Genomic DNA, 16,224 nt, shown 5'->3' on the forward strand with positions numbered 1-16,224 from the left:
AATTATTTAAAAGCCCCTTAAAATATTGAACATTCTATAATTTTCTAAGCAATCACAATGTTTTAACAAATAACCCTAAGTTTTTCAGCAGTTTGCATGACAGTGTTTACTTCTAAGTTGCTGTGCTGGACCAAACATTCATTCATTCATTCATTCATTCATTCATTCATTCATTCATTCATTCATTCATCTAAGTTTGCATAAATTACTATTTTTAAGGATTACTCTACAAACCTATTCAGGTATAATTATGGTCTCAATACAAAATATAAGAAAGTGACATCTGGACATAAGACTTATAGTTCAGTGTAAAGTGTAAATAATGTCATGGTTTCATGGTCTTGATTTTTCATAGTAATTTTTATTTATTTATTTATTTATTTATCTTTCCACTACTGACCCTTACATTTCATGTCAGTTAAAGGCTTCATCTCACCATCAGAAGTAGGGTCTGAAGACTCTGGACTGTTCTTGAGGACAGAATGGGGTGGAGCCCCAACTGCAGGGGAGTTGGTAAGTGGGTGGAGGCTGGGTGTATGAAGGAAAAAGTTTGACTGGGTGGTTTCACAGGCATCAGAGGCATTTGAGTCAGGGCACACATGCTTCAGCTGTGAGAGGCCCCACTCCCCTTGGCTGGCTGGCATCCCAGAGCAGAGGCAAAGAGAGACAGAGAGAGGGCTGAGCGTGAGAGAGACCAAGGTTGAAGAGAAATACAAAGTGCACAGTTAACTCAGAAGAGGCGAACAAGTGATTAAGAAAGTCGTCAGAAAAAAGGAAAAAAGGTTTAGGCACTGAGATCTGTGCAGAGTGGGTCCACTAGATAGGCTTTTGGTGTAGTATATTCTGTCTGAGCTTGCTAGCTGTTTGCATTTTGAGCTGACAGTTATGGCGGATACAGTTGTCAAAAAGAAGCATGAAACTCATGCAGAAGTGCCTTATGATGATGAAGAGGTAGCTTTGATGGGTGCTGCAACAGAGCCAGCCATAGATGGCGATGACCCTGCCGAGGAGGTGGATCTGGTGCTGGCCAGTGGCTCTGGAGAGAAGAGTGAAGCTCAGATGAACGGAGTCATGGTTCTGTCTCTGCTAGACAAGATAATCGGGGTGGTAGACAAGATCCAGCAGACCCAGAACGGACTTGAGGCTCGGCAGGAGGCCATGGAGAAGTCAGTGTCAACCATCCAAGGGGAACTCGCTAAGTTGTCCAAGAACCACATTGACACCACCAACACTGTCAACAAAATGCTGGACAAGGTGCGTAAGGTCAGCGTCAACGTCAAGACGGTACGCAACAACCTGGAGAGGCAGGCGAGCCAGATCAAGAAGCTGGAGAGCAATGAGAACGAGTTGCTCAAGAGACGCAACTTCAAAGTCCTCATCTACCAGGTGAAGTGTGGGGAATAATTGTTCTTTCATTACATATTTTTCTCACTGCATAGATGTAGACGTTACAAAAAATCTTTGTGCGAATGTGGCATTCTTAATAATCAGATAAACATCTCAAATGTCGCTATCAAGATGAATAACCATAGTACATGTTAGTCCGAAATGGGTGTGTTGCATTCCCCACATCCTAAAGGAAGTTTGGCAAGAAGTGTGAAATTCACCTAAAAGGCTATTAGATTGACCTCCTGACATCATCTCACACAGTCACACTCCAGCATGAGTTGATCCTTACTGGTGAAAATGAAAAGGGAACTGATATTTCTTTTGGAGTGCAGGACAGAGGGAGCGAAACTCTGTTTCCATTCATGCTCACTAGAGGTGAATTTCATCTCATGCCAGTGGAGGGAAAACCAGTAGCTTCCATGGAAAAATAAAGGCAGGTAGTGGCCTCTCCTACCCCCCAGGCCTTCGCGATTACCCAATAAAACTATATAAAGACTTGTTGGTGTAAATAAAAATATAAGGCCTATAAACACAGGCATGTGGGGCTACTTGAGACAGAACCAACGCCCCACTTCTGAGCACTCTGAGGACAGATCGTTGGGAGGCAGCTGCCATGTAAGATGAATACATAGTTTTTTATCATGAAGATTCTCAGAAATGGGACATACTTCTGTATAATAGTTACACATAAATGAGTACAAGAAAAGGCTCCTTTTAAAATTTTCTCCAAGGTATGGTTGTTTTTCTTCCAATAACCAGTTGCATACTACAAATAAGTAGACATGGGAATTGGAATAAATATAGATCATTTAAAAAGTGAATGAATTAATGAATGTAAAGACAATAGATTAATGTGTAACTATATAGCAGAGCGACAAGCAATAAAAAAAAAAGGGTGTACCTACCTCGGTGAGCCATTCTTTTTTTAGCAGGACGTGCTGTCACGTCTTACACTTGTAAAAGTAGCTGTTTAAATTCTTTTCTTTGAAAAGGTTTTGTGCTATTTGATCTGGAATTTGTCATTTGACTACAGTGCAAGACAACCGAGACCATGGCAATCACCTTGTGCTTATAACATCAGAACAGTTGCAAGATGGAAAATAGGATTTCTTAAAAACATTAGAATAGCTGGATCTGAGGGTTGCAGGCTTCTTGTGAATAGATCTAGCTTCAGGATCTATATTGGCTGGCATAAACTTTTTACATTACTCTCTTGGGAAGTCCACTGTGGGAGCAGGTTACACTATTGGCATCTTGCAGTAATCCAATCATAGACACTAGACCTCAATAAATTACTCCGTAAAGCAGGTGCTTCCTGCTGTTTGTGACACTCCTGGAAGCATTTTCATCTGGTGTCTGTCTAGTTGTCTGCATTGTACACGCAGAGGAAGAGTTTGCAAATGTCAGTTTCATTTTGAAAACTTGCAAAGCTTGAAACATCCATATGTTTTAATCTAATTTTGATTGCATTTTATTACAGAGTCAAGCCGATTCTAAATTATGTCAGTTTCTCAATTGAAATGTCAGTAACACAGCATAAACTTGGTTGCTGCTTTGATTTCAAAGCAGTCGTAAGAGCTGGAGCTTCCATGTTGCAGAGGCTGTTTTGAGCTTTTGCAATCTATTTTTGCCAGAGGGTTGCTACACCGCGACTGGTTTAATCGTACAACTGATAGAGTGGTCAGATGTTGGCAGCACTGCAAATCAACACTGGCTCTCAGTCAGGTTTCACCAGTCTCTACTGTCTGTTTGCATGTTAATGTGTTAGAGTGGGATAAGTTTAGAATTAGAACTACGGTAAGTCTGAAGTAAGGGTTGTGATATGGCATGTGGAGAAGAAGGCAGACGTCCATGGAATTAGTTTACCAATGTGTGTATGTGTGTGTGTATGGCCATTCCTCACCACTATTGGCTTTCACCTACAATATCAGTGTCAGTAAAGCTAGAATTTTAGTAAGATAAGATAATTTTACGGTGCAGGACCTGGTACTCGTCTTTGTTTGGCTGATACTTGCTTTAACTACAGGCGTTGTATTTTTCTCTCATGTCTCTCTGCGTGTGCTCTCTGAGAATAACCACACAGTTCAAAATGTCCCGGCTGGGATGACAGAGATGACTATATATTTAAACCTGCAATGATGGTAGCATGCAGGATCCCCGGGCAATAACATGGTGTGGCAATGAAAACATAATTAATTAGAAAAATATTTTATATTTGGGGAGGACTTCTTAAAAATGTTGTTTTAGCCTTTTTTCAGTCTGCATAAGGTGCAATAAGGTTGTCATCAGAGCTCTGAAGGCAGCAAATGACCAGTGATTCATCACTGGTTGCACATATCTCCCTACATATTTTCTTCCTGACAACATTGCAAATGATGTTATCGTTTGTGAGTCAAGATGTTTTTCAAAAACAGCAATCAGTCACAATGAGCTTATTTTTTTATTCTCTGGTGGCTTCATGTAGCAGGCCTTTGATTGTTTTAGTCTGTCTTCATATGATTACATTCTTGTTCTGTGAGTCATTAGTAAATAAACAAAATTGAAATGCACTGCCTGGACAAAAACAGTCGTCACCAAAAAAAGAAAAAAAAAAAAAAAGAAAAGAAAAAGGTCACACGCTAGTAGTTTGTTGACCTGCCTTTAGCTTTGGTAACAACAGCATCCAGTGTCATTTTTTCAATAAGATATATTTCCATCCAGTGTTGCATTAATTTTCCCCAAGATCTTGTATTGATGATGGGAGAGTCCAACCACTGTGCAAAGCCTTCTCCAGAACATCTCAAAGATTTTCAATGGGGTTCAGATCTGGACTCTGTGGTGACCAATCACTGTGTGAAAATGATGTGTCATGCTCCCTGAACCACTCTTTCACAATTTGAACTCAGTGAATCCTGGCATTGTCATCTTGGAATTTGGTCCGTGCAATCAGGGAAGAAAAAAACCTGCTCATTCAGTATATTCACGGAAGTCAGCTGACTTCATTCTTTGGGAATGTTGCTGTTGCTGAACCTAGACCTGACTAACTGCAGCAACCCCAGATCATAGATTGCCCCCACAGGCTTGTACAGTAGACACTAGGCATGATGGCTGCATCACTTCATCTGCCTCTCTTCTTACCCTGATCCTCCCATCACTCTGTAATGTTTTTCTTATGGCTACTCAGCTGTTGAGTCCTAATCCCCCAAGTTTCCTTCGCATTGTGCCAAACATTTAAATGATCACGCTCATTCAGAATTTTTTTTATTGACCACATTTATTCCTCGAAGACGATGGTTCAGTTTTTAATGTGTTTGACAGTTCTTAACCCAATGATATTAGTATCTTCAGCCTCCTTAGATGTTTTCTCTGCTCGATGCATGCCAGTGATTTGACTCTTTTTAAACAGACTAACATCTTTTCCACAATCACAGTATGGGTCTTTCCACATGGTTGTTTAAGAAATGAAAAGCTACTCATTGCATCAGTTGGGGTTAAATAAGTTGTTGCCAGCTGAAAGATAATTTCCCATACAGTGATTATCCAATAGGAGGCTTGTACCTATTTGCTTAGTTAAATCCAGGTGGTGACTTTTTTGTGGCAGTGTATAATAAAAATGTGCAGAGTTTATAATGTGTATCTCTAATGGACCTGCATTTTTTATGCAGTGTAAGTTATGTAAATATTACCATCTCTGTGCAGCAACATTCAAGCAATTACTTATTTACAAAGTGCTTGAACAGAAGGTAAATGGGCTTTCTATTTATTTTGGAATTTAATCTGTTATCTGACAAGATTTCATCAATTCAACAAACCTAGACCCACATGATGGGCAGATGTGTCAGTAGCTGAGTTTCTGTTAACATACAAAGCAAATCTAAACAAATCTTTTGCAAAGCTGCATAAAAATATGAATCAGACACATTTTCCATAAATACTTTGAAGTAAGTAAACTCAGCTGTGTAGTGTTACCAGGGTGTGATAACATATATTACTGGTGGTTGTGATTCAGTAGATATAGCTGCCACTGAGGTGGACTTCCACAAGATCAAAAGCAGAAAAAACTCTTATTAAAGAATAACCTTAATCTCTGGGAATATCTGCAATACCATATCAATGTCATTTATGCCATTTAATTATTTGCACATCACATTATTTTAAATGTTATTTCTTTCATTCATTCCCAGTACTCACATGGGGTCTTCTTCAAGGCAGGCAAAAACCACCTCAAGTTTTTATTTTTATCTTTTATGCTCTCCTCTTCATATTCACACCTTTTAAATACAAATAAAAATGAGCTATGAAGACCAGGATGACAGTTGACACCAACAATAAGGAAATTGTGCAGGTCCTCTTAAACAGTTGAATGCTGTTAACCTTTGATAAGCATCCCTCAGTATCCCAGCTACCTGATTGTTGAAGAAGTTGGAGTGGTCCGCCAGCTCATCCACCAACCAGACACATTAATGCCAGTGTCGTATAACTGTCAGCTAGCTTGAGCTGCTGGTGGATGAAGTTTTCACAGGCAATCGTGGCAGACTTTAAAAGTGAAATTTATGTTTTCAAACACAGTGTTGCAGTGGGCTTGATCTGAAGCTGACATATATGTGTTTTATGTTACACTTTATCCATGTGGCTTAATCTAGTTTATGCAATATGATATTCTATGTCCATCAGAGTCTGAGACGGTACTGCTGTTTGTCTGAAACCAGGGCGTGTTTGGCTGCAGTTCAAGGACAGTGATAGCTATGTGGTCAACTCTTGATATGTAAGAGTTCTCCGTTACATACTGCTTAGTTTACGCCAGCATCCCAGACCATCCAGAGCTCGAATCACAGCCAACAAGTCCCTCCAACCAGACTTGGCCCACTTTTATTTAATAGCTTTCTGCTGTGTCCAGAAGGCTTTATAACATTGCCCCACTTACTCCAGACCTACTTATCTAGCCATAGAGCTTTTGGCCACTTCACTATTCTTTGTTTCCAGGCAAGGATCAGATGTCAACATTACGGTAAAAGAATAGTTATAAAAAGCTTAACAGATCCTCGTAGGCAAGCTAAGGCAGCTGGACTGAAAGGAACCAGCGACACCAGTTTAGTATTGTGATTCATCTTGCTGGCATCTCTGCCCACCCTGCAGCACTTCTCTCCCTTATCGCTCCCACTATCAACATAGCCCATTTTCCTCCCACTCAGAGCTAATGGAACTAATCCAGAATTAAGGGCAGGGCTCATTTAGTGTTTGCCACAACACTTTGCTCTCTATGCGGATCTCTTTCTGTCTCCTCTCTGTGTCCTGAGTGGGTGGAAAGATTACACTTAGGAGACTCTCCATTTCACTTTTGCCTGTCAGCTGTCAAGCTGAGCCACTTTTAAGCTGGACCCCATGTGAGCTCTTGTATGTAAAATAGTTTATGTTTACAGATTGTATTCTATGGAGTCAGTTCACTCAGTTTGCACCGTTATACATTTCTGGCTGCATATCCTCATCTTCAGAGGGTCCTGAGAGGATCAGTGTTGATAGGAAAAGCTGCAACACACAGGACTCCTATATGAGTGGAAACTATGACTTGGATTTAAGTCAATAAATCTATCAACTGATACCTCTACCAACCCACATGTCCCATATAATTAGTTTAATTTCAGTGTAGGAATAATGCATTGAGCATTTACTTCAGGTTACTGGTAGATTATCCCAGCATACTTTCACTAGTTCTTTAGCAAATAAGCAGTAATGACAAGTTTGTTTAAAACAATTAAACTAGTAGTGTTTTCCTATTTTCTATACAGATGAAACGTCTTGTCAGCTTTAATCTAACTATAGGCTGAAAAGCAATTATGTGCATTTCTCAAAATGTCAACCTATTTATTTAATGTCAAAATATTATCTCTGCTGTCGGTTTCCTCATTTGTTTTAGCAGCAGCAGCGACATCATGGTGCCAGAGGGATTTTTTGTTTTGATTTTTTGTTTGGGTTTGTTTGGATTTTGTTTTTGTTTTTTTTACTTATTTGGCCATATCTGAATGTGCTACTCCACCAAACTTTCTTTCAGCACATACATATTTGTTAAAGACAGGAAACATACGAGTTCAGCCCAAAGCAACAACAACCCACTGTGTTTCTAATTTGAAGTTCTTCAGTTCTTGTTGAAAAATCTTTCCACTGGTGTCATATCTGTACCAACCAGCACTACTTAACATGTTTTTCCTCTTTTCTGTGCTTTTCTAAAGCAAAGAGGATTTTTTTGTAGCTGACAGTGACATTAAATGTGTTTATGTGTGAAGGAATAAACATGTTGAGCACTTACCACTCCCCCAGGACTAAAATGTTGTGTGGCCCAACTGTTCGAGCGTAACTTTATAAACCATCACACAGTGCAGTTCTCCTCTGCTCTGCCTTTTCAGCTCAAGTTTACAACACTCCGTGGTGCTTTTGTATTTTAGTGTGTGTGAGTGTGTAAGAAGCAGGAGGTGGATTTACTGATAGTGTTAATGTATCCTTTCCTGTGCTCGTCTCACGAGGATATACAGTTTGAACAGCAGAAAGAGGACCCATACTATTTTAAGATGTGAAAACACTGCACATATCTGTCTATAATTTTCATTATACAAGTCTCCTATGCTGCCTTGTGTTTGTTGGTTCTATACTGTGAGAATGCAACAACTTAGGAACAATTTAAGTCTTCTGTGCTTTTTTTTTTTTCATTTTTTTTTTTTTTTTGCATTGTCAGACCAAAATGCTTCGACACAATCATGATTTTTTTTTTTTATTTTATTTTATATACTTTATGTAAAATTATGTTATATTAGATTCACCAATCATAGTGTAAGATAGGTGCATATTAATCACCAGTTTGATTAAATAATTTAAGTATGCATGGGACTATTTTTAGATTAATATGGGATCCTTTTTAGCTTGCAATATCCCCCAGATTATGGGGCATATATAAACTGAAAAGATTTCCTGATGAATACTGTCTGTAGATGTGGTTTCTGGGCAGACATACTAGAACTTGTCTGACCAGAGGACAAGCTGATACTCAAAGTGGATAATTTAAAACCTCTTTAAATAAAGCTGAAACGTCCTGTATATTTAACACCTTCTAAAGCATCTTTTTTATTTCTGTAATCCTAAAGATTGCTGGTGCAGATGCATCCATACGTTCATTTCTAATATAAATAGCATGTTGCATGTCAAAGTAAAGTCTTCTAAACTCTCAGTCAGGTTACCCTGGTGGTATATTTCACTGCTGCGGTGACAGCGTGCTGTTCTTGACACTGGTATGTGAATTATAGGGAGTCACTGAGTTCATGTCAGGAAAATGTGAGTTTAAGGTACCCTTAATATTAGATTTTGCATGGATATAGATGTTCAGGATATTTTATCTATTACAGAAATAAACAGTACCTAAATTGTGTTGAGTGTAAGTGGCCTGTGTAAGCTTATGTCTCCTCTCAACATTTAACTTTTCAACATTTTATTTTTCAGTCAAATAAGACGATCAAAAACACAAAAAATCCTAAAACAGACTTCAAGCATTTGGTTTATACATAAGTTAAATTTGCAAAACCATCATATTAAACTTGAAGAAATATTTATTGCTTATAGAAACATTTACTTTTCCTCAAGTGGACAGTGCATAACATCTATTCTGAGACAAGCTGGTGTCTCATAGCTGAAGTAAAATTTTCCACATATAAAGTCCCAGTTGCCGTACAGTCACACCAACAGTAACTCAATTCAGAAGCAAGGCAAAGCTTATGCTTGATGGCCAGAATGCTTTACCTCATTCAACCCATTTGCCATTGGTCACCAACTATTCAGCTTTAATTCAGTAGTGGAACTTCCTGAAAGTTAGAGTCATATTTGTGCTCTTGGGTGTTTTATGCATGCTTTTAGACTGCCCTGAAAGGTGGTGATTTGTTTATTGTACATACAGCTAGATTTTGTCCTGATCATAATATTTCATTTTGCTAAAAGATTGATGTGATTCATGTGATTTAACGTATAGGCTATTTATAGCATTTTTATGGAAGTATCATGATTATATCTAAACTAGTTTAAATCTTTGCATCATATGAATGGAAATTTTAGAGAGATCGTTATAGTATTTGACTTAAGAGCAGAACTTACTGCAGCATTAAGTTAGATTTTACCACTGGGAGAGAAAGAACAAGTTATATAATATATTCCATACTGAGGTGCCAGTTCACGCAGAGACACAAATGGAAAAGTAAATTTTCCACCTTTGCATGGGACTAACACTTTTAAGGTTCCAGTGGTTTCCAGAGTCCTGGATGTGGGGAAGGCTTAGCTGTGGAGAGGGGCTTTCCTATGAGTGTGTGAAATCAGGACAGATAGAACACCCTTCCTGTGAAATGAACTATAACCTATTTGTTTTGTAAAAGCCCTTTCTTTGAAGGAATCTGACTGTAGACAGAGTGGAATTGGTTATTATCTTATCTTTTGCAAACAAAACTCTTACACCATTAGAGTAAATAATTTGCTGTTTTCCCCTAGACCATATGACTCACAGACAGAATACATAGGTAGTAGGTGGGTGCAATCACTTGTGAATTGTTTGAGCTTTATTTAGGAACATGTGGGAGGAATCAATATTCATGGCAAGACTACATTAGTGTCCTTATTTTAGCCTGAAGCTCTCTTTGGAGATCAAAGCATCGCAATGTAGTCATATGCAGTACTGTAACATGCAAACCGTCAACCCTGCTTCATGTCAATCTCTCATTTGGCCTTTTCCAATCCTGAAGTGACATATGGGTCAATAATATCACTCATTGTGAAAGCTAAGCACACAGCTGCAAGGACTGGATAGGATCAGACAGCTGCTCCTGTGACTCACCAAAGAGGCCTTTCATCACACTGCCTCAAAAGGAATGATGTGTGTCTGTTTATCTACAAGCCTGTTAGTGTTTGCATGCATGTACGTGGATTAGGATCGTTTGTTACTGTGCATGGATTCGTTGTCTAAACAGTGGGACTTGCTACATATTTTAAATGCTTGCAGTTTCATTGATTAAAATAGAATTTTATCATTTAAAATCATATTAATTTACTTGAAATGCAAATAGGGAAGCCAGTAAGATGCTAGAGAACATCATAAGTATCCAAAATGACTATTTGCTTAATGTCATTATCACAAATATGCTATGCAATCACAGAAACTGGTGGGTATTTGGAGTTAGTGGTACTGAATTAGTTTTGGGTGGATATGAAGTATGAAGCATTTTCATTTGGAAATAAAAAAGATATGACAATCCTTCTGGTACAATAGCTGTCATCACATGCTGAAATGTTCCAGTGACAACATGTTTAAATAACTTAGTTTGATTATTGTAGGTCTTGTAACAGCAGTTGGCCAGATAACGAGGGTAGTGAAGACAAATAGATGTCGGTGGCTTTAGCTAAAGCTGCTGTTGTCTTAGTATAGTGCTGACTGAGGGCACTCTTTCTCTTGTTGTCCTTGGCAACAGTTTAGTTTCCACCCAGCCTTTGTACGATTCAGTCTGAATTTTTTAACGCTTCTGGTAAATTAACAGTTTAATCATTTTTAAGGCAGAAAAATTATTGTCAAATATTACAATCTAGAATTTATAAAAGCAGGAAGGTCAAGCTCTCCAACCTCTGATGATGCTGCTTCTGATTTCTGACTTGCTTTTCTTAAATAGGTTGTACCATTCATTTTAACCATCATTTTGCTCTGAATTTTTTATTGTTTCCCGTGTTGTGGTGGCTCAGCCAGTTAGTCTAACACTAACACAAACATTTGAAAAAGAACAAGTGTGCTCAGCCAAGTTTTCCATGAGATTTAGTCATACCACTTTTGTAGGAAAAATAACATTTACAAGAGAGCTTTTTCTCACTGAGCAAAGAATACTCTGTCATCATTCTCCTGGCACCTGGCAGTAAATACATGCACACAGTGGGCCAACTTTTCCACTGCTGGTAAGCGCTGAAGTGGGAGGGGAGAGGAAGGTAGCACAGGGACACTAATGGACTTAACATACTAAACCTCAAGCTCTCGGTCTTGTGTTTTGTAATCAGGCTGGGAAACCCAAACAGGGCTTGCTGATACCATCACAGTTTCCATAGAGCTCCACGCAATTTTCAGAGCATAAACATGGAAATGTTCCCAAGCTAGGTTCTCATGAGCCTTGAAAGCTTAAAAATAATGATATTTTCTTGTCACGTATATATCAATGTCTATACATTGGCATGAAGCCAACTAGCTTCAAGGTGATTAAGAATTTTTTTGATCATGTCTCAGTTGTTCATCAGACAACACTGAACAACAGATTTACCTGTATAGAATGTTTTGTTTTGAATATACATTAAATTTCTAAAGAATCAACATGATCAGACAAAAATAATTTTTGCAGTAAATGATAAAAAAGAGCAGGCATGCTGTTAACAACACATGGAAAAATTTAACTAATGCATCAAAACAAATTAAATTTGAATCCTTTAGTAAGCCTTTAGTAAGTCTAAAAAACATTCTTTAAGTATAATGGTTTTCATTTTTTAACAGTTTTTTTTTTCCAGGAAAACATTAAAAAGTGGAGCAATATTGAGCCAGATAAGCATTACGTAACTACTGTAAGCCATAGTAAAGCAGTAATATGGTCCATAGCATTTTCCCTCATTAAGTATGACTTCACCTGTAGCCATGTTCTGTTCTTTTCCTGTGACCCACAGAAGCTCCCCATTTAGGTGTTTTAGTCATGGAAAAATGTATTTCTTCTTGTAAGGTGAGCACATACCTCTGCTTTAATACTAATAGAATCATGCCATCAGTACACAGATGGTCCATTTCCTGTGCAGGTCTCTGAAACTATGAAATGTTAGTGACAAAATGCATGCTTTTCTAAAGCTCTCAGTTTTTAGGCTTTGCACCAGCAACAAATAGATTTAGGGGTATATGAGGTAATTCTTAAACACTTTAACACAATGTGCAATAACCATAATTTTAAAGCTTTTTAAAAAAACTCCTTTCAGTTTTATTAAAAAATGCATGAGAAATATTTTATTTAAGTTGTGTGCACATTAATTTAAAAGCATATTTCATTCATTAATATTATAACTGAAGTTAATTTTACTCAGTATGCATGTCTGCAAAGCAGGTGCAGCATTTTATTTTTGGGCATTCGTAATGCACTCATAACAACTCACATTGGTACATTGTTGTAGCGATGTCAGCTGTTTGTTCACCTAAACATCACTATTCACTCGGGAGGTTGCCATGGTGACATAAAGCTGTGTTTATTTGTTGTTGTACGGTAGGAGAGGGTGTTGCTTGGTAGGGGGTGTCTGTAGGACTTGACTGATGCAGTGGCTGGTAGCCAGAGAATGGTAGATGGAATTCAGAGAGAGGGAAAGGCCAGCTCAAAATAAACCCATACAGAGCGTGTTGGCCAGGTCCACCACACACAGCACCAGATATGGAGGCAATGTCTGCTTTATGATAGGATCGCGTGGCAGTATTTGAACTGCCTAGAAAGACATGATGCTTATTTGATCTGACAGGTGCTTGTCATTGAAAAGTTAGAAATCAGGAATAAAACTGACATTGTCTTTAGAAATAATGCAATATACTGTGTAGCTTAGTTTATTGTATTTGTTAGTTTTCATCTCTTTGGCTTCATCCAATAAGTAATGTTTATCTGCTGTTATCTATCTCTGATGTTAAAGTGTTAACTTGCAATATATTTATCAATTATGTGAGTTATCCCTTTAAAGAAAGAGAGGCGGTGCCAAAAAAAGAAAAAAAAAAGACAAAGACAAAATGAAATATGGAGTGGCATAAAGGAGATTGGGGTCCAAGTTAGAGTGGACAATGATTATGTTCATTTGTACCCATATTTATACATCTGTGTACATGATGAATAAATACTTTATTGCTGCCACATTGAACAGTATTTTTTTCACTATTCCTAATAAAGTAGACTTGAGTGTCATGATGAAGAAGATAAACTAGCCTGCTACGATGTTCTGCAGGATAATCTGTCTAAATTTTTCATTTGAATAGCAGTCTTACTTGTTAATCTTATCTTTCAAGTGAGAGGTAGGTAGGCTTTTAATATAAAAATGGAATGACCTTGTAAGAGTTTAATAAGCAGTTTTAGAAGGATGCAAGGAGCTGTCCATGTAGCTACAACGTCAGTGACAATAGAACAGGAATTTAATGCATATATAAGCAGACGTGAGGTACTAATGTGCAACAGCTTGGGGCCAGAAATTTCTTCAGGGGTCATAAACAAGCTGTTAGTGGGATCACATGCTGAGTGTGGTTCTGTCTCTCTCTCTGGTGGATATCTGGTACCACACTGACAATGCACTGCCAAACAACATGAAAATATAATTGCTGAAATGATGGTTGAGTTTTTTTTATGTGTATTAGTAATAACACAATAGTGTGTCTGTTGTGGATTATTCAACACTTTTTCACCACTAGGAGTAAAAAAAAAGCGAATGAATTCACACTTAAACATGAGTATATTTTTTTCCTAGTAGCTAACTCTCTGTATTGCTGAATGAAAAGTAGATGCATTACTTCTGGGTTTGCATATAAAAATACTTTGGTCAGGCGTGATGCTGCTGTACTGCCTATTTCTTGATAAACTGAAACTATACTAACCACAAAGTCTGTTCAGTTAAATCATAGCAGCATTGTAAATGACAAAGATTCCATAATTCAGAGATAATTTACAACTTTTCCAAACATTTCTGTATATAGATTTTCCTTTGATATCACATCAGTTTGAAATTTAAGACCCAACTTAGTCTGTTTAACTTTCTATACAGAAATAATATCAAATGGCAGGAAATACTGTGGTTAGATGCAAAAGCTTGTTGGTTTTCGTTTCTGTATGATTGCATTTGCAAAAAAATGCTAACTTACTTCCATAGCTTACTTTCAGTTGTTTCATAGCTGTACCATACAACTCATATGATTATCTCAGGTAAAGCTCTTCTATTTCCCACAGCATAAAAAACTGCAAAACTGGTACAGTTTTTTTTTTTTTTTTATTGTTATTCACAGTTTTATTGATATATTTATCTTGTTTTATGTTTTGTTGTAAAGTTGTTCTTTTTTCACAGCAAAAGAGATATTTCCATTTCTAGAATCAAACTCACAAAGTAGTCTGGGTGTGAGTCTCACTTTATTGATGGCATACCAGTGACACCACTAGATGGCACTCTGCATCAGTTGTTGTTTTGAACTGAGCAATAAGATGATGCATCAGAGCAAAGTATCATGCTCATATTTACAATTAACAAAAAGCAAATATCCATTATCTTCACTTTTCAAAGCAAATTATTTTCAGAATGTATTGAATTAAGTGATACTGTTTACATTAACCAGACAAAATAATCAGTGAATCACCATGTCAAATTTAATGTTATTCATTTCACACTCTGCTTCTGTGCCTTAATGGTTTTCCTTCTTTTTTTACCCTTTTTATTTTCTACTCTCAGGACCAAGTAAAGGCACCAAAGGCATCCAAAACCAAGACGGCTGAGACAGCTGAAGGTAAAGCAGTGGAAGGCTTGGAGCAAATACCAGAGGAGGGACAAGAAGGATTTAGAGAAAATGTCAATTCAGATGAAGAAGTGGAGATTGAGGAGATTATTGAAGAGTCTCGTACAAAGCGGCTGCAACGTACCACCAAACAGCAGGTTGACAACATAAAGAAAGCCTTCTCCAAAGAGAAAATGGAGAAGACCAAACTTAAGACCAAGGAAAACTTGGAGAAGACCAAGCAGAGAACCCGTGAGAACCTGGAGAAGACAAGACAGAAAACCCGTGACAACCTGGAGAAAACTAAGCACAACTTGGAGACAAAGATTGGCAAACTCGGGACCCGCATGACCCCCAATCAAGAGCGCCGAGCAAAGCTGAAAAGCTCCAAAGAGAAGGTGAAGAAGTCCCTCACTCCTGATCACACGGTCTACGCTCGCTCCAAGTCTACTGTATATCGAGTTCCCCCCTTTACCTTCCATGTTAAGAAGATCAGAGAAGGGGAGGAGGAGGTGGTGCAGAACACAGAGATGGTGGAAGTGTCCGAGGCAGAGGCTCAGCCAGGGGGAGACAAGAATGGGCTGGGTGTGCATGTGGAGGTGGAGGAAGGGGAGCTGGTACATGTAGACAGCCCAGAGATGGAGGCTCTGTTAGAAGTGACTGAGGACTCTCAGCTGGTCAAGGTGGAACCAGACCATCTAAAGAAGGCCCGAAGCGATTAGAGGCTATTAGCTGTGAAGGAATAGAAATGTGGATGAAGAAGGAAACAGTCTTGATTTATGAGTCTAATCGGAGGGACAGTAATGGTCATGAGAACTTTCTAAAGATGATCACAATCTGACATCTCATTTGTTGCCTTTCCTTTTTATTATACCAAACATGAATGAGTTTCTTATTTTCTGGTATTTACCTTACAAATAATAAAACTAAACAAAAAACAAGCTAGCTTTTGAAATATTCTCCAGGCTGAGTGGTGATGCTGGACTTGTGTCTAGAATATTTGTGGTTTGTTGTTGATTTGATTAACTGTATGTCTCTAAAGAAAAGAAGGTATAAATAGTCTGTTATTAGGAGGTAATGTTAAGGTTTCCCACGTATAACATGCACATGACTGTGTGGCAAAGACAAGATTGATGTGGTAATGAATGGTACAATGTACGTGCATATGTAAAAAAAAAAGGAGGCAAGGTTTAGGTCAACAGAAAATAAATTAACGGTATAAAGAAATTTCTGTTCTTATTTGTTAAAACAATGAGGCATAAAGCTTATGTATGAACAGTTACTCAAACAGTGTACCAAATGTGTCGATGTAAAAAACT

General features: G+C 38.0%; 1 protein-coding gene across 1 annotated transcript; it reads left to right on the top strand.

Moving 5' to 3' along the window:
• Window positions 1–584: 584 nt before the first annotated feature.
• cavin1a (caveolae associated protein 1a) lies at window positions 585–16,164 on the top strand. Its single transcript, XM_041977667.1, has 2 exons — window positions 585–1,386; window positions 14,863–16,164. Exons 1-2 carry the CDS (start codon window positions 886–888, stop codon window positions 15,625–15,627), a joined length of 1,266 nt encoding a protein of 421 aa, XP_041833601.1. The 5' UTR covers window positions 585–885; the 3' UTR covers window positions 15,628–16,164.
• Window positions 16,165–16,224: the final 60 nt, after the last annotated feature.

The sequence above is a fragment of the Melanotaenia boesemani genome, chromosome 2 (assembly GCF_017639745.1).
Source record: "Melanotaenia boesemani isolate fMelBoe1 chromosome 2, fMelBoe1.pri, whole genome shotgun sequence".
In the NCBI taxonomy this organism is placed as follows: Eukaryota; Metazoa; Chordata; class Actinopteri; order Atheriniformes; family Melanotaeniidae; genus Melanotaenia; species Melanotaenia boesemani.